General features: G+C 43.5%; 2 protein-coding genes across 2 annotated transcripts in view; both read right to left on the bottom strand.

The window, feature by feature from the left end:
- The window catches only part of GUCY1B1 (guanylate cyclase 1 soluble subunit beta 1), a 44,022-nt gene extending 37,471 nt beyond the window's left edge, over positions 1-6,551 (bottom strand). Inside the window, exons 1-2 of the mRNA XM_083520028.1 lie at positions 6,400-6,551; positions 5,743-5,816 (exon numbers count right to left, since the gene is read on the bottom strand). Of these exons, the coding sequence (XP_083376154.1) occupies positions 5,743-5,816; positions 6,400-6,402 (77 nt within the window). The 5' untranslated portion in view covers positions 6,403-6,551. The remainder of the gene's footprint in view (positions 1-5,742; positions 5,817-6,399) is intronic.
- Positions 6,552-16,033: 9,482 nt separating this feature from the next.
- GUCY1A1 (guanylate cyclase 1 soluble subunit alpha 1) overlaps positions 16,034-23,317 on the bottom strand; it is a 35,334-nt gene continuing 28,050 nt past the window's right edge. The window contains exons 8-9 of the mRNA XM_083520013.1: positions 19,823-19,977; positions 16,034-18,688 (exon numbers count right to left, since the gene is read on the bottom strand). Coding sequence (XP_083376139.1) covers positions 18,487-18,688; positions 19,823-19,977 — 357 coding nt within the window. The 3' untranslated portion in view covers positions 16,034-18,486. The remainder of the gene's footprint in view (positions 18,689-19,822; positions 19,978-23,317) is intronic.

The following is a 23,317-nucleotide window of genomic DNA, read 5'->3' as shown; positions in this document are numbered from 1 at the left end:
TGAGTTTAGCACTACCAAAGTATTAGGCCTACTCATGTTCAAATAACACATGCAAGGGACGCATGCTCTGCCCCACCCCCACCCCAAAATTCCATCTGCTTCACTCCCAACATTCACATGATGATTTTGAACATGCTTAGAATCTTCCTTCACATCTTTTTGCATTCAGAAGTGGAGCTACCAACAGGATTAAACGTATTTGACAGGGCTGGTGCATGCAGCCCTGCTCTCCTTTCATGTGTTCTTTGAATACATGCAGACCAATTATCTGAATAGGACTTTCAGATAGTTGTATCCAACTAAGTTCTACATAGAGTAGACACACTGAAATTAATGGATCTAAATTAGCCACTTCCTGGTTTAACTATATTTTAAGTTGTCTGACACATAGAGGTAGCAGGGGAAGGAACATGTGAAGATAGCTTACTGAAAAAAGCTAGTTAGGACAAGATGGGATCTCTTTGCTGGCCATGTTTCATGGTCAAAAAGAGCAGAGTACCAAATCAAATGAAATCTTCAGGGATTCTGTTATGAAACTCAACCCTGGATGCTACTGCTCTAGCCAAACCTGATTGCTATGTCTCCGCTATTTCCAGCCTTCCTTTCTGAGAATGTTTCTTGGCAAAATGGTTGTTCTGTGGTTTCACACATCTGGATTTAATCTGTTTTCTGGACCTTTGCTTGCATGCCTTTGATCTTGATGTGGCACTTCTTGACTATGGCTAACTATGTCCAGCTAGAAAATTCTAGGAGAAATTCTAGCCTTTGATCCAGCTACATCCTGATGCAGTGAGATCAGGTGGACTATAAATATGAAGATATAAATAAATACAATTTTGTCATGAACTTCCATGTACAACACTTCAAAGACAGAGATACACTGATATTCCTTCTTTTAAAAATATGATTTTACATCATGGAAAAGGTTCGGGGGGGTGGAAATCAAGTGGTGTATAATTTTTTACAAATAAGATAAATAAAAATTTATTTGCAGCAAGATCAAGTCTAGAAGAAGCCATCAGAGTTCTTAATTACAGGATGTGTTCAGGCAGAAGAGAAAGACCAAAGAATGAATCTGGAGAATACTGAAGTTATTCCTGGCCTGGAATTCCATACAGAGACAGCCATCTTGGTAATGGGATCCTATTGCTAGTAAATCAGATGTGCTTTTGGACTCCATATGCACTATCAAGACCAAATGACTTTCCAGCTCTTGAGGACAATGGGCCAGGGAACCTCTAGACCAGGAGTTGTCAACCTGGTCCCTACCACCCACTAGTAGGTGTTTCGGGATTCTAGGTGGGCGGTAGGGGGTTCTACAGCACAAGCTGAATCCTCCTTCCATCAAGCAGTGGTGGGCGGTAAGGAAATTTTACCATCGAGAAAGATGCATTAGTGGGTGGTAGGTATAAAAAGGTTGACTACCCCTGCTCTAGACCGTGACTTGACTTTTGAGTCCTGAATATTTAATAGTTGCATGAAGAAACTTTGTGGGGTTTCTCCCATTACTAAATGGAAATTTAAGAGAGACCATTAAGGCTAAGAGGCAGTGGAGTGAGAGTACAAATTAAATTTACTAATTGATAAAAACTAACTAAGCTGCAACTTGGCTATAGACATTCAATATGAAATAAAATTTGGTATCATCATCTGTTGTGTGTGTGTTTGTGTGTGTGTATCCATCTATCTGTGTGCACACAGAGCTAAAATTCTTGATTTATTGTAATTTCTAGATAAGTAACTCTGGTACCATGATGTAAGCCCTAACTGGGGGTAAAGCAGACAGTCATGTTGGACTTCTAGGGGGGGGACCCTGAAACAAACATCTTAGTCAGTTTGAACATGATGTATAAGGAGTGGCTATTATAGGGGGGGTTTTAAGTACAATGTTTTATTTCTGCCTTGGGGGGAATTCTTTGTTAGTGTCAATATTGGGTATGTTCTTGTGGTTGGTCATGTCTGAAGCCTGAAAACTGCATTATTTTGTGAATTTTAATGAAATTTAGGCTACACATCTACCTGGAAGAAAGCCCCACTGAATTAATGTTATTTCAGAGAAAACATACATAGGATTGTATTGTTATTTCTTATGCTAATGACAGACTTAACCAGTTGAAAATATTATCATATTATCAACTGTAATGACTACATTCAGCTATAGCCAAATGGACATCTCTATGCATTCCCTCCAAGAATTAAGGTAGCATAATTAAATCTAATTTATACCAGGCTTAGCTCAAATTTAGTTAAGAAAACTGAAGTATATATCAGAAACATGTCAGTTCTTGGCAGGAATTAAAGCCATACACACTACTTCATTACCATTACAATTCACATCAGGAAAATGAGAGTACAAGAGTTAGAGACTACATATTAGAAATATACAGTATAGTTCACTTACTGTGGGGGGGGGAATAACCTCTCAAAGGTGCTTATTCAGCACACTGCTCACAGCTACAATAATACATAGGTGTTATGCTATCACAAGAGAAATAATTTGCCTTGTCTGCCCAAGTGACATGTGGGAAAGAGGGGCACAGTAAATAGTATATAAACGCTATTAAATATAATAAATAATAAATACAGTGTGTTTCTTTTGCTCTTGTCCAGCCTCCTGCACAATCTGGCAAAATCCTTCCATCTTCTCTCCATAATTCCTTCTCTTTCACCTCACCTTTAGTGTCAGGGGCCTGACAACTTTTGATAGATTGTAACTGTGCTTTATGAAGGAGGGTGGGAGCAGTCTGACTTTAGGAAGAAAGGTTCCCAACTTGATCACCATGCAAATCATGGGCAAGCTTGGTAAAATCAGGGAAGCATGTGATGGAGCAGCATCCACCTATTCTTTGCCCTCTTCTGAAGAACCTCTGTAAGTAGAAACAGTCATTTGGTGGAACTGAAACAGGAGGACATGAGGCTGCATACACATGGTTTATTCTAGACTCAGTGGAGACTGAGTGCTTGTTTTTTTTCTACATAGTCCACACACAATCTTGCATAGTTTGCCCCTGAAATGCACATATCGAGAAATGAGTTTTGTTCTGAAAATAAAAGCTCACTGCAGATTGCCCCAGTGTGTCCATTTGAAAACAAATTAAGGCAATGGGTCTCAGTATTGGGAGATGGGCCAAAGGCATTTTTGGTGGGCATAAACCAAGATGTTGTGGGTAGACCTATACCAAGACTGCAATCACCAGTTCCTTCTTTGTTTACCGGGGGTATGTGTAAGGAGGAAAAGGCATGGATAATCTAATCAAGGGGAGCGTTATAAAATGCACTGTATATCAAGTAACCACATTACCCTTGTTGCCGGCAGGCTCTAGCTCAATTTTGATTGAAAGCAGCACATTCTGAGGATCAGAATGATTTCAGAAGAACTACAGTCGTACCTCAGCTTACGTATCCCTCTGGATACGTAAACTTCGGGATGTGAACGCGGCAAACCCAGAAGTATTTTTCTGGGTTTTGCAGTGCACATGTGCAGAAGCACTAAACCACACTGCGTGCATGTGCAGAAGTGGTCCTCTGGTTGCGAATTCCTCGGGATTCAACCAAATCTCCAGAATGGATCCCATTTGCAACCGGAGGTACCACTGTACATTTTTCTGCTACAAATGTTAGTATGTATGGAACTGGATGGAGTCAAACAAAGTCCTAAGCACTTCCTATTTGCTTTAAATAATAAAAAAAAGCTTTCTCTCTTCACCCCCTGCCACTCTCTTGCAGGATCATGATTGATAAATGGAGTCTGCTGAGATTCTGGGAAGGCAATAAAAGCACCAGGATGGAGTAATTGCTCTTCCATTCCTCTTTTCCATCCCTTTGGATGAAAAAAAGAGAAGTGAATGTGATCAGAGTAGATTTGAGAGAGGGTGTATCAGTTAAGTTCTTCTCTTTGACACACTTTCCCTGCATGATATTTAAAGTAAGCTGATATTTTTGTAAAGCAAGGTTGGCCCCGCTGGACTGACTGTGCTCTAGTGGCTGACTGGTATTAGACATGCATTCTGCACATGACCAGAGGCACTGATTAAATACAAAATTGTGATTCTGAGAGGCTAGATGCATGTGTGTGTGAATTCAAGATTACGTCTTTATTTATAAAACTATTTCTGTATCACTGTTCATAAAAAAAATTCAGAGCAGTTTATAACAACTTTACATAAAACCATACAATAAATATCTTGTAAAAAATTAAATTCAGAAATCAACTAACCATGGTGGGAAAATGTATTCTTAATTGTCTGCATGAGGCTGATGGAATAAAAAAGTTGTCAGTATCTGGAACAGGTAACTTGCTAGACATAGGAACCACCCATTGAAAGAGCCTCTTTCTTCGCAGAATTCAAGCAGGTTATTGGCCCTCATCCATTCCACCATTGTATTTAGACAAAAACCCAGAGCTTTCACAGCCTCTGAGTCAGATGTTATGGAGATGTAGAACTGTATGCCATCAGCATACTGATGACAATGTGCTCCAAAATTCCATATTTGTTCACTGTTTCAGTATATGCTTCTGAATGATGTCAAAGAGGTGTTTTTGTTTTAAATTCAGTAATGGGGAAATGGAGATCATTCTTGGGAATTAATACAGAGAACAAATCTGCAAGGCTGTGCAGATAGCATAATGCATATAGCACAAGAATACCTCTTCACCCTTATATATGCATAGCAAACTCACGCTTTCAATTACTCATCTCACATTTAAAAGCCCTTTTCAATTTCTGTGAACTGTGCAACCTACATTGACGGGAATGTGGATTTGATTGAAAAGCATCCTCTTATATGCTTATATTGTCTTGGTGATAATCTTCAACACTCACAAAACATGCGTGAAAATCACAGAGGTTGCTGAAGAATAATTTACAGGCCAGTTCTATGAAGAGCCCAAAGTAAGATAATAATCACGATCAGAACCAACTCAAACATCATTAAGGTTCCAAATTCTCCCAAACTCTTTTTTGTGTACATATTAAACAATGGAAGCCCCTCCTTTTTAAACACACGCAAATACGGCTCCCCGTTTTGCTTTGAAAAACTTCAAGAAGAGTTCCAGAGACCCTGCAATCCTTGTGTTTATGCCCTTTCCTGTGTTTTTGATAAGTAAGGTATGAGTTTACTGTGACTTTTCAAGGCATCTTTTCCTTCTCAGGTGTAAATGAGGTGGATACTGTCATGGATACTTTAGCTGAGATTCCTGCATTGCACAGCGTTGGGCTAGACGACCCTGGGGGTCCCTTCCAACCGAGCACAGCGGGACTTGCGCTCCCCACCAGACTTGCCCTGCGGTCTGGTGGCCAAGGCGAGGCTTTGGGTAGTCGACGGCCCTCATCTCCTGGAAAACAGCCGCCGTGGGAAGTGCGGCAAGTCCACAGGCCTCCTACTCCTCTTCTTCCTCCTCCTCGCGGCCCACTTCGTTTTCCCACCAGCTGCGGAGCCGGGCCTCGTGGAGGCGGCTGGCTTCGCCTCTTCCCACGGGCCCGCTGCCGACTGCGAGGACCCGGGAGACCAGGGCCGCCCTGCTGGCCCTTCGTCTCGTTCTCTCTCTCCCCCGGGAGAGGCTTCCCTCCCCCGGCCTCCTGCCGGCGCCCCTTCGGAGCGTGAGAACCCGGCGAGGAAAAAGAGTCGCCTCAGGAGGAAGGCGGCGGGAAAGGTCGCGCCGTTCCCTCACAGGGCGCGGGAAGAGGGAGAGGGGAGCCGGCGCGCGCGCCCTTCGGGCAGGTGAAGGCGGCGCCCACTTACTTGATGTCCTCCCAGACCTCGGGGCCGTAATTCCGGATCACCAGAAGCTCCAGAGCGTGATTGACGAATCCGTACTGCCAAAGAGGGGGGAAAGCGGGAAAGAAGCGTTGGTGGAAAGATCTCAAATATGCCAAGGGGGCGAAGCTTATGATGTGCTTGTGCGTGGAAACACGGGGAGGAATCCGGGTTGGATTCGAGAAATGGGGAAGAAAGGTAGGGATGGCGGCGATTATTCCCTCCCCCGCCTCCCCCCCCCCGTTTCACCTGCTCCAGGTGGATGATGCCTACAGGAGCGCCTAGCTTCAGGCAAAACCACAAAGCCAAGGAGGGGGGTTTGGAGATGGGTACCAACCCAGGTACTTCCTCTGAAAGGGAAAGGAGCGGGGTGCCAATATTCCCCCTTCACACCCCCGTCCCTGTTCCAGGTGGACTGCGCCCAGGAAAGAAAAGCGCGCGGCTGTGTGGGAGCCCCAACTGCGGCCGCATCTCCCCGCTCGCGACCCGCTTCGCACTCCGAAGCTATTCCCGTCCCCTGCGCCACGCTCCTTATCACGCATCCTTCCCTTCCCATCCCTGCCAGAAGAGCCGCTTCCCCCCCTCCCCGAATAAAGGCGACCTGGCAGCCTGTGGCGCATCTGCCTCTCGCCTCGCACTCACCATCGCGCCTGCCGGAGCGGTGACGCCGCCTCAGCAGCAGCAGCTCCGCGCGGGGATATAGGCAGGCGAGGAGGAAGACGAGGACGGCGGCGAGCAGGCAAGCAGCGGCTTCTCGCGCCGGCCTCCCTCGATGCGCCCTCTTGAGTGTCACCCGAACGCAGCCAATCGCGACGGCGGCCCGGAGGGTGGCTTCCAATCGGAAGCAGAGGAGGGAATTCGGATGCTGCCGGGGTGGGAGGGGGGAAAGGGGAGGGGGTGGCGAATGATGGGGAAGGCAGGGCGATGCGGGCTGGTGGCGACAGTGCTGGGAGAGGCGACACCGGAGGCAGAGACGTGATTGCCTTGACAATGGGGGGACGAAGGAGACGCTTCAGCTGATGCAAACCAGGCTGCCCTGAAGTCATCCTGAGGGATGTGCGTGTGCGCCCAGGGCCAGATTCCTCTCCCTCTCTCCATCTCTGTTCTTGGCTGCTTCCCAGGGACTTGCTCACCTGTTTGCTTTACTTTGATTAATACATCGACTCACCTTTCTAGTCAGTGGCTTTTCTGAGACTTGCATGGTAAATATTTAACAGGCACGATTGCTCTTCCCGTTCCCACCGGCTTCAGCATTTTGGCTCATCATTCGTGCGTTGTTATTAAGCCTTTTCTAGAGCCCCCTTTGTATTTCGGAAGAGTGGCAACTATCCTCTCTATCCGAAGAAGTGTGCATGCACACGAAAGCTCATACCAATAAGTAACTTAGTCGGTCTCTAAGGTGCTCCTGGAAGGAATTTTTTATTATTATTATTTTGTTTCAACTATCCTCTCTGCATTTTCACAGCTTATAACTCCATTTAGGATTTTCGCTGTTGTGATGATGATTCCGATTCCAAAATAATTACCCAAAGGTCACCCTGGCTGTGCTGAGAGCTGTCACTCCTCTAAACCCACTAGTCAACTGTTATTTTCCAGATTCCATTAGAACAATTAAGGGGTGGATTCTGGCAAAGTTGTCCAGGGTGGCCCAAGCCATTTTCCCGCCTGATGTGAAGGACAAGATGGTGCATTCCCCATTCTCTGCACAGAATCTAAGTAGAAACCAGACTGGTAGTTGATGGTGATGGAACTGAGGCCTCCACCACACCCTTAGGGCAGCAAGCTGGCTTAGAGGCTGCAGGGCAGACCACATGGCACACATTTCTAGCCATTTCCCACCCCTCAGAATTTTCTGCCTGAGGCAGCTGCCTCGCTCTGCCACATGGACAGGCTGGCTCTGCTATTGCCGGTGTTCCTGTCCTTTCAATAAACTGTGTATCTGTATCTTTCCAATTCCACATCTTCATCCGGGGTGCTGCCCTTGCCACTTGGATGTGGTACCCTCATCTCCAAATGAACATTATGAAAGTAGAGTTTATAAGCTTTCTGCCCACATCCTTCCTCAATCTCTGAAGATATTGACTTTTTAAAAAAAACAAACCCAAAAACAATTCCAGAAGAAAAGCTGTATTGGGACTAATAATAATAATAAATAACCAGTGGCAGTATTGCAGCTGGATAGTTGGGGCTTAAAGAGCAAAACTGGCCAAGATTCTTCCTATGTGAAAAGGAATGATTACAGTGTAATCCTTAAATTGGCTATCAAAAACTGGAGGTGATAGTTAGCAATTCTAAAACTAGGCTTCTGTAAATGGGGAGAGGGCCAAAAACTGCCATGGGTATTAAAAATGCTTTCTTAAACTCCCCCTTATAAGAAGATTTAAAATAAAAATTGAGACAATGAAAAACAGGATGCTCATTACCCAAGACAGACTCTTAAGGAAAGGAATTAATTACTGTTTTCTTGCAATACATCCCCGCAAGAGGCCATCATGATTACTGGGAAATGAAGGTTAAATAAACTCTTCTCTTGGCAGGAAATGTACCAATAGGGAAGTGATCCAAACTGGTGCCTTCTGGTGTTCAAATGTAATGGATAAAGGTCAGAATGGTCAAGTGTAGTAGCAGGAATTCAAAGACATGTGAGCGTGTGCTTTGAATATTGGACTTGCATGCAGATTGTAGTGATTAACACTGCTGACCCACCCAGAGTTATGCAGGCTGAATGAGAAAAGATGGATTGTGAAATATATTAGATTCAGTCAAAGCAATTACTATGTGCTGTTTTGAGAAGCTCAGCAGACCCATCTAGTAACCATCCTTAACTGAATCTGCACTATTCAAATTTCTAATTGAGTTTGTTATATCCCGGTGTGCACTTAACCATGCTTTAACTTATATGTATAGAAATAATAGATTTAACAGTAGAACAATGTGGAGGAATTATTGAATTAGATCAGCAGGGAGGGGGTTTAAAGACAATGTTTCTGGACATTTGCTGGATAAAGCAAATTTTAGAAATGGTTAAGTTATATGGTGATCATAATTCTTAAATCATCTCTGTAGAATCAGTGTGACTTACCTGGAGGAAATATATTTGACAATTACAGAATAATCCAGATCCACTCAGAAATAAGACCCACTGATGCAACTAGGACTTACTTCTAAGGGTGCGAGCATGGGATTTCAACCTAATCCTATGCACACGTACTTAGAAGTAAGCTGTATGTAATTCATCAGTATTTATTTCAGAGTCACCATGCAAAGGACTGGGCTGTAAGATAAGTATATTTTATTGCAAACAGCTTCCTATAAACAGGTAGTACAATTATCATCCGATTCATTGCAATACATGTTTTCAGTACCCCACCCTTTCCCATTGTTGCACGCCTTGGCAGTTAGGAGCTCCTTTTTCCAACTTCAGTTGATAAGACAACTGCAGGCATTCCTAGATCAGGATAACTTAACCACAGTTTTCCATGCATTGTGAACCTCACATTTGGATTACTGCAATGCACTCTATATGGGGTTAGCCTTGGGGAAGGTCCGGAGCAGAGGCTGCATGTCCCTTTTTGCCACCTGAGGCAAAACAGGAAGGCGATGTTCCCCTGCAACCCCACTTCCTCTGCAGCCTTCCTTACCTGGGTTGCACAGTGGTGAAGTGGCAGTGATGACAATGGGTTGTGGTGAAATCTCACAAGATTTTGGTGAGATTAGGGGAAGACCTCTCCAGAAACTGCCACCACTGTTTCTCTGCTGATGGTGGAGATGGCAGGGCCCCCCGTGGCAGCGGCCTCAGTTTTCCTCCTGGGCAGGCAGGTCTTGCTCCAGAGGCTGCAGCTGACACAAAGCACAGCGGGTTGGTTGCATGTGGGGCCAAACTAACACCAGCAAATAACACCCTGCAAAAAACACCCAGGCCAAGTTCAGGATGTTGGTACTCACATGTAAGTCCCTATGCAGCTCAGGACCAGGTTACTTGAGAGACTGTCTTATCTCTTATTATACCATGGGTCGGCAAACTAAGGTCCGCCGGCCGGGTCAGGCCCAATTGCCTTCTGGATCCAGCCTACGGACGGTCCAGGAATTGCTGCGTGGATCGCCAGCGCGCGCGTTCTTTCCCTCTCCCTCACACGACGGTGGCGGCACCTCCCTCCCTCCTCCTGGCTTCTCTCCGCCCTGCCTAGAGGAGGAAGGGGACTGGGCTTTGTTGGTGCCAGCAGCAGCAGCAGCACTCGAGCAGATTCCATTTTAAGCAGCCCTTTTGTGTGCCGCTCATCATCCCTCCACCGCCACTTCCAGCCCCTGCTGCTAGCAAGACACAGGTAAACAGGCACTCATGGTGCACTCATGGTGCTCTTGCATCTTTCTTTCTTTCTTTTCCCCCAAAATATAGTCCAGCCCGCCACATGGTCTGAGGGACAGTGGACCGGCCCCCTGCTGAAAAAGTTTGCTGACCCCTGTCTTATACACCTCTGCAGTCTGCAGAAGAGTTCATCCTGCAAGTTACGAAGATCTCAGCAGCCTGCTCTGCTGTAACTCAGAGCAGGGCTTTTAGTGTGGCTGCTCCTGTGCTGTGGAACAACATTGCTGTCAAAATATAATATCTGTACTTTCTGAAAGCAATTTTTGTCCCAACTGGCTTTCCCAGCTAGATAAATGGGTCTACCACAAGTGTCCACTTGTTAGGGTTTTAGTCTCGTTTCAAAAGCTTTGCTTTTGTACTTTTAACTCTTTATAATTATCTGGTGTATAAATCACCTTGAGATGCTGCTTTAGAACATGATTAATAATTCAATAATAACAGTGAATTGTATCATCAGAGCAGTCTTTAATTCAGGAGAGCCTGGAACTGATCACAGATCATGCAACACCTTCTAAACAGACTGCCTTCAGCATATCCGGCGTATTAAAGGAGAAGCCAAAATAGTCGCTGCTGAAATGCTTGAGAAAGCATCATTGCCAAGTCAATTACTCTTCTCATTCAGACATCTCAACTTGGTCATCTGTACCGGATGGAAGATGAATCCATTCCAAATGAACTTCTAACCAGAGAACATGCAGATGTTCAAAAGCCATCGAATCAAACAAAGATCAGGTTTTAAGGATGTTTGCAAGTTAAGAGGGGCCTAAGGCTGAAAAGGAACATTGTAAGCTGGGAAATTTCAGCTGGCAACAGGCTATGTAGAAGGTCAAAATTCAGCAGACAGAAAAGAATAGAAATAGAGAAGAGAGAGAATAAAGGAAAGGTCCACTGTGAAGTCTTTCCTCACCATACCTTCAAGGTATATAAATACCTTGAAGATACAATGTCCAGTATCTGTGTCCAGGATAACTGTGCATAGGTCAGTGATCCATATGTGCCATAAATATATTTCCCTTATCGGGGAAGGGCCATAACTCAGTGGTAGAGTATTGGCCTTGCAAGCAGAAGGACCCAGGTTCAATCCCTGGTGTCTCCAGGCAGAATTGGTAATGTCCCCTCTCTGAAATCCTGGATAGCCACTGTGAGCAGTATAGACAATACTGAGATGTATGAACCAAGAGCCCCTATATTCCATAGTCCTCCTGCAAGCCACAAGAACATAATGCGTTGTTCAAGTGCCATCAGGAGACAGCCTTGGTGGAAGAGGACAGTGGTTCTGAGTTTGATGCTTTAGAACTGACTCAATGTATGTTCCTCCACAAAGTTAGTAGAGCAAAGTAGTTTTCATCTGAGCTGCAGAAGAACTGTATCTTTACAGTAAGCAGAACACAACCCAACATTCCCAGTTTAAGTCTCTGAAAACTGTTTTGTTGCAGTGAAGACTTTAGCAGAAGTAAGGGTTCATTACCATTTGCTTGTGTAAGCAGAAGAGATTATTTGGCTGTCAGCATCAAAACCTCTGAAGCCCATGGGACATATATCTTTAGAGGATTGTTTATTTTATTCCAGATTCCTGCACAGTTTATTATTTCTTTGACTGTATGTCTAACCTCATGTTCCAGCACAACTGCATATTTAACATTCAGATCCACCCTTTGTATTTGGGAGAAAACACAGCTCAAACCACTGTATCTGGATATGATGGGGCATTCAGAGCAGTGGATCATCTGTGTGTACACACTTTGGCATCCTTTTAAACGAAGTAGCATCATTTTAAACAACCATCCAGCCATGCAGTTCAAGGGAAACTCTGTTAATGTGATGGACACCATTTCCATGTAGGAAAACACATTACTAACAACCAGAACTACTGCAACTATGACTCTGGCAAACACAGATGATCCACTGCTCTGAATGCCCTTCCATATCTAGAGACAGCAGCCTGAGATATGTTTTCTCTTAAATGTAAAGGATGGATCTAAAGGTTAAATATGCAGTTATGCTGGAACATGAGATTAGACATACCACCAAAGTATTCTGCAATGTGTGATGGAAAGCACACATGACACAGTGTGTGGCAGGTTTTTTTTGGGGGGGGAGCAAATTCCATGCTAGAGATCATTAGGAAAGGAACTGAACATTTAGACCATGTTCCTGTTACAGATGTGCCCGCCTGCCCCATGATTAGGTGGCAATGATAGATTTTATGGGGACAGGCCAGCAGGCATGGATCTGCTCTTCCCCTTCAGTAAGTACAATCATTCTGAGATCTACTGAGATCTTATACTGTCATTGAGAAAAGTCAAAAGTGCAAAACTGGTATCAAAAGTGCAAAGATCCTAGTTGGATAGCTCAGTCAATAGTTCATGAGATTCTTAATTTCAGGGTCATGGGTTTGAGCCCCACGTTGGGCAAAAAACCCCTGCATTGCAGGGGGTTGGACTAGATGACCCTAATGGTCCCTTCCAACTCTACAGTTCTGTGGTTCTATAAATCTAGCTTCAACAGATTTACCTCAAGTCATAGAATAAGACTTTGGCTTAAAACCATTTTTTGAAATCTAATTTTTTTCCAGTCCTATTACTGTTAGAAATGAAATACAGTCTCGAAAGTATGGTCATGCTCAAAGGCTTTGACTTAAGATCCCTAAAAAAAAATCTGCTCCATGTTAGAAGTAAAAAGAGAGAGAATAAAATGCAAGATGATTCAGTGACCTGATGTAAGCCTTACTATAAATGGCAGCTGAGTTTCTATTTTTGGAGTCTCACACTCTAAGGAGATACGTTTCCTGCCTCTCTAAGCCTGAACCCTCAAAACAATTTACACTTGACTAGTCTCTGTTCAGTCACCTGGAACTGGTCCAGAGTTAAGCGGTTTCAGGTCTGCAGCCCTTTTATGCAAATAAATGAGGTGGGAAAGCAGCTATTTCTGGCCACTGTGAGGAGAGACAAATAGGATCACCAAAGTAGGCCAGGCCATGCACATGAAAAAGCAGTCAACATCTGGGCACAATATTGGGTTCTACATACAACAGAAGCCAGCAGTGTATCTTATGGCAAGAGTAAAGGTAAAGGGTAAAGGGACCCCTGACCGTTAGGTCCAGTCGCCGACGACTCTGGGGTTGCGGCGCTCATCTCGTTTTACTGTCCGAGGGAGCCAGCATACAGCTTCTGGGTCATGTGGCCAGCATGACTAAGCCGCTTCTGGTGAACCAGAGCAGCGCACGGAAACGCCATTTACCTTCCCGCCGGAGCGGTACCTATTTATGTACTAGCACTTTGTGCTTTCGAACTGCTAGGTTGGCAGGAGCAGGGACCGAGCAACAGGAGCTCACCCCGTTGTGGGGATTCAAACCGCCAACCTTCTGATCGGCAAACCCTAGGCTCTGTGGTTTAACCCACAGCACCACCCGCATCTGGGCACAATATTGGGTTCTAAATACAACAGAAGCCATCTGTGTATCTTATGGCAAAAGTACACAACAGGAAAACAATTCTGTATGCTTGTTTCATCAGTAGCATTGCAAATCTATGAGGTAGCCACATTTGGAATACTATTTACAATTCTAGTTGCTCCATCTCAAAAAAGAGATAGCATAGAGCTATAAACGAGCAACCAAGATTGGAGCATCTTCCCTAGGAGAAAAGGTTAAAGCATTGTGTGTGCAAAGCAGGGGAGAGGAGTAATTTAGGAGGGAAAGTGACTGTGGTTGTGGAGTTTCTTCTACAAGTTCCAAAGATCTTAGAAGCTCACTCTACAGTAACTTGGAGGAGGGCTGCCCATTTTCTGTGGAATGATGTTGTTGTTTAGTCGTATCCGACTCTTTGTGACCCCATGGACCAGAGCACGCCAGGCACTCCTGTCTTCCACTGCCTCCCGCAGTTTGGTCAGACTTATGTTGGTAGCTTTGAGAACAGTGTCCAACCATCTCGTCCTCTTTCATCCCCTTCTCCTTGTGCCCTTCATCTTTCCCAGCATCAGGGTCTTTTCCAGGGAGTCTTCTCTTCTCATGAGGTGGCCAAAGTACTGGAGCCTCAGCTTCACGATCTGTCCTTCTAGTGAGCACTCAGGGCTGATTTCCTTAAGAATGGAGAGGTTTGATCTTAGCATTCTTGTTGAAATATGACAGGCATCCACTATCTACACTTTCCAGAAACAATTGAAGACATCTTAGTTCTGACAGGCTTTCCCAGCTGGATAAGTGGGTCTTTACCACGAGTGTCCACTTGTTGGAATTTTGGTCTTATTTTCAATGTTCTTTTTTCTCACTTTTGTACTTTTGAGTGTTTAACTGTGTTTAATTATTTTATATGTAAACTGCCTCAAGACAGTGATTAATACATCAATGCATGTACACACACACACACACACACACACACACACACACTGTCATTATTTAATAACACTAGAACTTACAGGGTTGTTTAATGAAAATGGACAGGTAGTAGATTCAGGACAGATGAAATGCAGCACTTCTTCACAAAGAATATATTAATCAAATTTATGGAATTCACAGGCACAAGATAAAGAGATGGCCACTAGCTTAGATAAATTTAAGGAAGGTTTAGACTAATTCATGGAGTGTGGAACCATCAGTCATCAGGATGGAGGGATAGGATGCTTCTAGTTCAGGGGTCAGCAAACTTTTTCAGCAGGGGGCCGGTCTGCTGTCCCTCAGACCTTGTGGGGGGCCAGACTATATTTTTTGGGGGGGAATGAACGAATTCCTATGCCCCACAAATAACCCAGAGATGCATTTTAAATCAAAGGACACATTCTACTTATGTAAGAACACGCTGATTCCTGGACCGTCCGCGGGCCAGATTTAGAATACGATTGGGCCAGATCTGGCCCCCGGGTCTTAGTTTGCCTCCCCATGTTCTAGTTACTGTATCCTAGGGAGCAACACTAGATGAGAGCTACTGACTTTATGTTCTTCCTTGTTGACTTCCTGGAAGCATCTAGTTGTCCATTTTGGGAAGGAGAATACTGGATCTTTGGTCTGTTTTTGTAGGGCCCCTTTGACATTTTTATCATGCTGTGGGTTCACCTACTGATTTTCCAGGTCAGCAAAGTATAACTTACAATCTGTACCCATGTAGGATCACTCTCACTGGAGTTTAGCAGGGATATGCCATGGCCTGACATGGAAAACCTTTCCTTATGCAGACTGTGCCAGAGCCCTGGAATTTAGCACCATTCTGCTCCATAAGTGTTGGGCAGGATCCACAAAGAGTTGAAGGAGAAGGTTGAACTTGAATTACATGATCTTGCTGTCTTATGATTCAACCTTACCGACCTTTACTAGGACAAGACTGGCAGGCTTCTTTATACATTTATTATGCAGTTAGGAGCTACTGCCCCTGTTCACTTCACTCAACCTAAGCCATCCAACCCTTTTGCCACCACCACCCTTCCCTCAAACTTGGCCAGCTCCACTACCTCACCCATTCCCTCACCTATCCCTCCACTTCAGACAGTAGTATTTTGAAGTGCCCTTGTTAAACCTCACTCCAGCTACATTGAATGGGGGTGGGGACTTCACAGAGTAGTTTTCCAAATTGCATCGTGAAACCCCTCCTTCCATTAAACAACTTGGATAGCCTGCCTTCCACCCTGTCATTATGCTGGAGTTGGCATGGCTGTTTATGCAGCATGATGACAGCCTTACATTTTTATGCATATAGGAAAAAATGTTCTGTACATTATTCAAGTGTTTTTCCTTTTATTGAAGTCATCATATATCAAAACATGAGTACACCATCCATCCATACACACACACACACACACACACACACACACACATACACACACACATATACACACATATATACACACGCACACACACACACCTTACACTTCTGTAATGAATGCAATGCAATTTGTTTAGAAATGGTCGATACTGTGGAATAGTTTGCTTTACACTTTAATATAAACTTAAATAGCAACGAAAAGAAAACATTTATTGCTATAATACATAACAAGGGAGATTTGTTCCCCTTGAAATCAGATTTATAAGTTTGATTACAGAGGTTTTAGCATTTGATTATAATCACACACACATATACACACACATTGGTATAATTTATTGACAGTGAAAGAAGTTCAGGAAGCAGTAAGTGACATATCTGTATACTAGCACTGAAAACAGCTGATAACCATATATGCATGAGCAATCAAATGTAGGCCTACTCAAAATTAAGTCCCATTAACTTCAAAGGGACTTGCAGGTATGTGTGCATAGGATTGCAGTCTAAGTGAAATGCTTGGCCTTTTAATATCTCATTAACCTGTGCCTTTCAGGAAATGGTTAATACTGAACAGAGCTTTACTTAAAATGATGCAGCAATGCAGTGAAAAAGGATGTCCCATATTTTAAGACACTTTGGCCTGGTTATGCGTTTGTTAGCTGGTAAAAGAGCATGAAACTCTTAATCAAAAATTGAGGTTGTGCCATCATGTCTTTTCCTCTCTTTCCTAATTCTTTTGATGACACATATTCACGATGACACATCACATGAGATAAGAAATAGGAAACTGTAGGAAGTAGAGAAGTCAGAGCAGTAAGTTTGAGAAAAAATAAATTCCATTTCTAGACAGGTATGTCAAGAATAATTTCAGGGAGTTGTATAAATGAAGAGGAACATTTACAAGTCTTGAGATGGGGGGAGAGAAGGACAGAGGAAGGAGATCTTACTACATAGACTTGCTTGGACCCAAAGTGTGGCAGAAAAAGGGTTTCTAAAAGGAAAAATTCCTCCTAGCTTAGTTTCAGAATTGGTCAGTATTTTACCAAGAATTTTACTCTCTTTGTTAATTGCCAGGACTGAAGGATGCAAAGGAAGAAAAGAAAAAATCCAGCCAAGCCATTTTTTGTCTCAGTGCGAATGCATAAAGTATCACAGTGTACACATGGGGCCTAGTTCCAGATCTGTAGTGCATTCTGTATGCATGCAACGTGAAGGTCGTGCACTACAAATGCATTCTGAGCTACCGTGTGAAAATTCACCGCATAACAAAAAGCACATTGAGGTATGGTGCTGGAAGAATTAAGATTAGGAATAGTTCAGATTCATTTAAAATACTGTAATGGGGCTACTTGAATGTCAACTTTGTTTCTGCTATACATTTTAAAATACTACTATAGTAATAACGGGCTGTAAATGGAAACTAAGAAAAGGTTCGCTGCATGGCTTGCAGTGTGCAGTAACTGAGATTGGACATGTTTTCGCTTCCCCTGCTCATGAACCAAATAGCCTTCTCCCCATCAAATGAATGGTGGCCTGTAGTGTCATTCCAGGCTACTCCTTCGGTGGTACTGTAGCATCTGTGAGCCCCCCTAGGCAGAATGAGAATGAGAGGCTAGACACCAATTCCACTTGCACCTAGGTAGGCATTCTCTTTGCAATGTATTCCATGTGCATGTTTAAAACTAACAGTGGGCAATGTGGCATTGCTCACCTGGCTTCCCAATGCCAAGCATCACTGCTAGTTACCAAGAAAGAGATGAGGAGGTAGAGAGCTTGGTGTGGTGCAGACATGGCGATGGAAGCATTGAATTGGTTCTTCCAGGCATGCACTACACTCCCTGCCCACTTTGCCGTTCCCCCATCCTTCTTGGTGCCAGCAGTGGCACTTGGGTGTTGAGAAGCCTGGTGAGCAACACCTCCCCGCCCACCACTAGTTGGTACAACTTGGTTAAGCAACTCTATGTAACCCGAATACAGTGGTACCTCAGGTTACAGAGGCTTCAGGTTACGCGATTTCGGGTTGAGCACCGTGCTGAACCCGAATCGCAACCTGCGCATGCGCAGACGCGGTGCTGCAGGTTGCGAACGCTGCAGGTTGTGAACGTGTCTTCCACACGGATCACGTTCGCAACTCGAGGTTCCACTGTATATTTCAAGAAAGAGCAGTGCTACGTGTTATGCTGTTCATATAGCAAGCAACTCAGTTCTGCTTATTTTGAATGCTGTCCCTCCAGAAGTGATTCCTAAAGACTGGGAAGTCGAGAGAAGTGTCAAGCACATACTCTAGGGAAGTAGGGGGCCCTTATCAGACTCACCTTGGTAAAGCAGCTGTTTGCAAGAGGAAAAGAAATATTAGGTGCCTGGGCTTTTCCACTTTTGTTGTTACATGAGGTGTCACTAATATGGGCCGCTCCTGCCTCTCACCCTTCCAAACTGCCACTGACTTAATATATTTTTACATAAAATAAAAATTAAAAGTAGTATGTAATATCCCTTTTTTGGTAATTTTAATACTGGCTTTCAGGTGTTAACAAGCTAAAGTGCTGTCATGTTTCCTTTTTTTGAATGTTCAGTTCATACAGAACTCATCCTGAAAATGCAAGAAAGCACAGCTTAGTCTACTCCTGTTGGTGTCCCTAAGAAATTTGCTTTTCCATCTTCAGTGTCTTTCTTTTGAAACCAGGGCTTTGAATTTGTTCCTTGAAGGTAAGCATCAAGAAAGTAACAGATCCCGGGAATATCACTTGGAAAGTTGGGAGGAAGTTCCTGCCTTGAACGAGGAGTAAATACAAATCCTGGATAATCTTTTAGTAACCTGCAAGAAAAATTGAAATGCGGTTAAATATAATATATATGTAACCTTTAAATAATGATGATCAATATTATCAAAACAAATTCATATTTGTTGCTTTTTTGCATGGGAGAGTGACAGTTTCACTCTTAACTAACTGCTGCAATGCAAAGATCTGGAGAATTTCTTCTCAAGCTTCTAATATATGCATATATCTGTCTCTGATATTGAAGAGAATGAAAACCCCAGGACATGTGAATTCTGCACAGCAAAGCTTTATGCATGTATTAAACTACTGCATTGGTGGTATAAATGCAAGTGACATAACGTCTTACGTCACTTCATTATGGATCACATTGTGCTGCGATCCCTAATTTTTTATGCACGATGGTGTGCTGTATCTGCCATCAATACAAACAAATTGCTAGTTCATATAGGCTTCCCATCTGAACAAGTTTTTACTGGAATCAAAGGGTATCTGCTTGTTTTTAATTGTTGTATATGCTTTTTTAAAACAACGTTTTTCATAGAATAATAGAAGTGGAAGGGACCAACAGAGGGTCATCTAGTCCAGCCCCCTGCAATGCAGGAATCCCAACCACATGGTCCCCCATCCAATTTGAAATCATAAGGGACCCTGCTTAGCTTTTCAAATGTGCTACGTTTATTCTTGTATCTGGAATTGTTTTATGTAAGCTTTTATTGTACTGCAAATCATACAATTGTTAATAAATGCAGTAAATAATAGGTACTATGACTCTATTGTTTGTTATTGTTTTGCTTGTTGGTTACAGAAAAAAAAAAGTCTCAAAGTGACTTACAATTTAAAAGGAAAAGGCAAAAAAGCATACAATACCAAATTAAAATACATCACTTTTTGATCATTTTATTCAACCTTCCATAACATTCAGGTTTATCCATTCCTGACACTGGTTCTCTTGCTGAGCATTGCACAAAGCCAACACGCACAAAATCTAAATACAAACAGTCTCTTCCAACCTCTTCCCCCCACCCCACAGTTCTGCTAATTCAATAGAACCATGTCATAAAATGCAATGCGGTACTTTGCACAGGGGGGGAAGCTGCAGATAAATGTGAAAGTGATTAACAAGCCACCACTTGCATAGTATAAGAACTTTGCATAGTAAACTACTGTACCTATAGGTTGTTGGGCTGACATTTATTTTCCTAGGTACGCTGCAAGACTCAAACTTGTTGGCAAGCGTTACGTTGTTTCCAAATAGGCAATACCGCGGCATTTTAACACCGACGACTCCAGCAAAGACGGAGCCGGAATGCAGACCTATGCGCATCTTTTGAAAACAAAAGGAGATATATAATATTGTTTGATTGTTACACTTGACAAAAATCAAACTATCAAAGATGCAGTAAGTTTTATTAGCTCATTTGCAATCATTGTGGATTATGACAGGAATATGAGCAGTGCAATTTGAAGAGCAGTAGTCAGATGGTAACAACAGAAAACTTCTTTTGATGCTTAATCTGCATAACCATTAGTCTAAACAAAGCATGTTTGTGCAGAGATGTCTGAGTGCAGTCCAACAGGCACGGCTGATGCAGAACGTTAGTTTTGGTTTTGTTCTTTTCCAGCAAACCTTGCTGGGACAAATGGAGATGGTGTTCTGTGGACCATTTTCTGAGAAACGAGTCCATTAACCTCTAGCTTAGGAACTTGTGGGAGATCGTGTTTCTCAAATTTTAAGACTATTTCAACAATTCTATCATCTTGGCTTCCCCTCAAATCAAGCACTTACCATGACTTACGATCCTGTTCTGTATTCTACAATTACATTTAAAGGATAAATACTATGCAGCCAATTTATTCTTCCATGTCCAACAAAATACTTTGCAGCATGCTGCTTGTTTACAGCTAGAAAAATTAGTTATTTATATTGTTTCTTCAAAAACAAACACCTCTCAAGAGTTACATGCACACTGTCTTCTCTTTGCAGTTTGTTCATAAACAAGGGCATATTGCATAGTAGAAATTATGTACAAAGCTGCAATCAGAATACCATTACTGTTCAAGGAATAGTCTCCTAATTTACAGGCTGGCGTTGGCAATCACTTGAAAGTTCTTTACACAAGCCCAAAGGATCAAGAGAACGCCTGCACTGACTGATGGATGCATATTCAACTCTCAACTCAAACTTTTACTAATATAATCCAACAATATACTCTGCGATGCATACATGTTTTCCAGTTCCTAGAAACCTAAAATCAATAGATAAATATGTAAATGTTTCTCTCAACTAGGATCCATCCACCTGCTAGTGAAGTGATCAAGCCCAGAAAGCAGAAGGCATGTTGTTATGTACTGAGTTGAATAGGATTCATAATGCAGCAGTCTGATTGGTCCACAGGAGCCACCCAATCCAGCTCCAGGTAGAAGTGAATCCACAACCTGATTGGCCTACAGGAGAATCCCAGAATTACCGTATTTTTCGCCCTATAGGACACACTTTTCCCCCTCCAAAAATGAAGGGGAAATGTGTGTGCGTCCTATGGGGCAAATGCAGGCTTTCACTGAAGCCTGGAGAGAGGGGTCGGTGCGCACCGACCCCTCTCGCTCGCCAGGCTTCAGGAAGCTCTCCGCAAGCCGTGGGAGAGCTGCGCGACTTCGAGCAGCTCTCCCACGGCTTACGGAGAGCTGCCTGCACCCCGAAGCCTGGGGTGCGCTGAGCTCAGAGCCCCCCAGGCTTCGGGCTTCGCACAGCTCTCCGCAAGCCATGGGATGGCTAGCGGAGAGCTGCCTGCACCCAGAAGCCTGGGGCGCGCTGAGCTCAGCGCCCCCAGGCTTCGGGCTTGCGGATAGCAGCCTGTTCTAGGGGTAGCCAATCATGTGGGGCCCATTGTGTAAATAATGTATATAAATCAGACATTCTGGGAGAACTTCCATTCCTCTTCACACTATGAGCTGAATAAAGAGCATGAAATCCACTCTCGACTCCAAGTGTATTTCACAGGTGTTACCCAAGAATTGGAGGGGTCGGTGCCTTTGGAATTTTAGAGAACTGGCAAAGCCTCCCATATTATAGTGAAACCACAACCAATTAAGGATTTGCTGAGTTGTAAGGTACAATATCTCATGAGGCACGAACTGCTGTTCTTCATGCTATGCCTAAAACTAGACAGATGCTTCATACTTAGTAGGCCACAAGAAAGCAAGGGATAAATAATAAAGTTGTAGATCTGTAGAGTTGGAAGGAACCATGAGAACCATCTGCTCCAACCGCCTGCACTGCAGGAATCTTTTGCCCAACGTGGCGCTCGAACCCACGATCCTGAGATTAAGAGTCTCATACTCTCCCAACTGAGCTATCCACAGTGACATTAACGTGGTTTTATGGGCACCCAGGGGACTTTCCAGAGGAATGCTGATTAACAGTAATGAAAACCCAATTTAGGATATTAGTAGTTTGCTTTTGAGATAGCTTTTGAGATAGAATACAATTACACAGCAAGTGTCAAATATTGTAAGAGCTGACTATTATTAAGTGTGTTGAAAACATTGTGTGTAAACAACCTCTACTGATAAGGTCCAAGAGCTAAGCCCATATGCCAGCTGCTAGGGATAGATAACACACAAGTCCCTTTCTTGGAAAATCTAACATTATGGAATAGGACTGTGGAGTCTAAGGGCTACATTTCCCAATAACACTATCTATGACATGTACTGCTAGGTTGCATTGTGGAACTATAGTGGAATATAGTACAAGTTTAGTGCTCACTTCCATGTAATTTACTTCCAGAAGAAACCCATTTGTAAATAAAATGGGCATGAATGCTAAACATGTGCTGTATTTGACTATAGTTCACTATATTCCACTATAGTTCTGGAAGTGGCTCTTATGTTGTCTGAAATCTCACCGTTAAGAAAGCATCAAGGACATGGTATAAGCTGCCATGTGAATGCAGCCTCAGGGCGGGAAACTGCCCTGCTGGGGAAAGGAGATAAAACAGAGGAAGAGACAGAAAAGTAGAGGGGATGTCAGCCTAGGATCAGGTCTGTGAGGGCTGATGAGACACCAGTGGAAACTCAAGTGGAAAAGAAGATTAATTCTAGCAGTCTGGGAAGAAAGATGGCCCTGAGATTCTGGCTAGACAAAGTGTCTTTGTGAGAAAGGCCATTGGTAACTGTACTGGACGGCAAGAACAGTGACTGCAAGATGAGCTTAGCACACCAGCTGTGCTCTCCCGATTTTTATTAATGTCCACTTGGTGATTCATGTTCACATGCTGCCTGGGCTGAAAATAAATCTTCCAAACATAATTTTTGGAAGGCATATTTATCTTTTCTGTAGAATCTTGCAGCCAAGGAAAGTGGTGTGCAGTTCAGATCAATATTGAAAACTCAGTCCTTGGCCCCTTTGGGGCTCTCATTACTCTCTAAAAGTTGCCAGGTGATAATGCTGCCATAGAAACAGCAGCTGGAATAACTCCTATGAACTCCACACCTTGGTATGGCTTTCTTTAGCAACCCTGCCCCCTGACCTTACCAGTCCTTTTGGACAGAGGTAGCCAATAGTTTTAAGCAGTTGACTTTAAACAGTGACTTTAAGCACTGTGGTCCCCCAGCCATAATTTCCTTCAGGCTGCTTATCCTCTTCTTCTCTCAGTTCCATCTCTCCT

This window comes from Podarcis liolepis (assembly GCF_965112155.1).
Source record: "Podarcis liolepis genome assembly, chromosome: 9".
NCBI lineage: Eukaryota > Metazoa > Chordata > Lepidosauria > Squamata > Lacertidae > Podarcis > Podarcis liolepis.
Note: the sequence above shows the minus strand (reverse complement) of the source record. Positions and strands in the feature narration are given on the sequence as shown.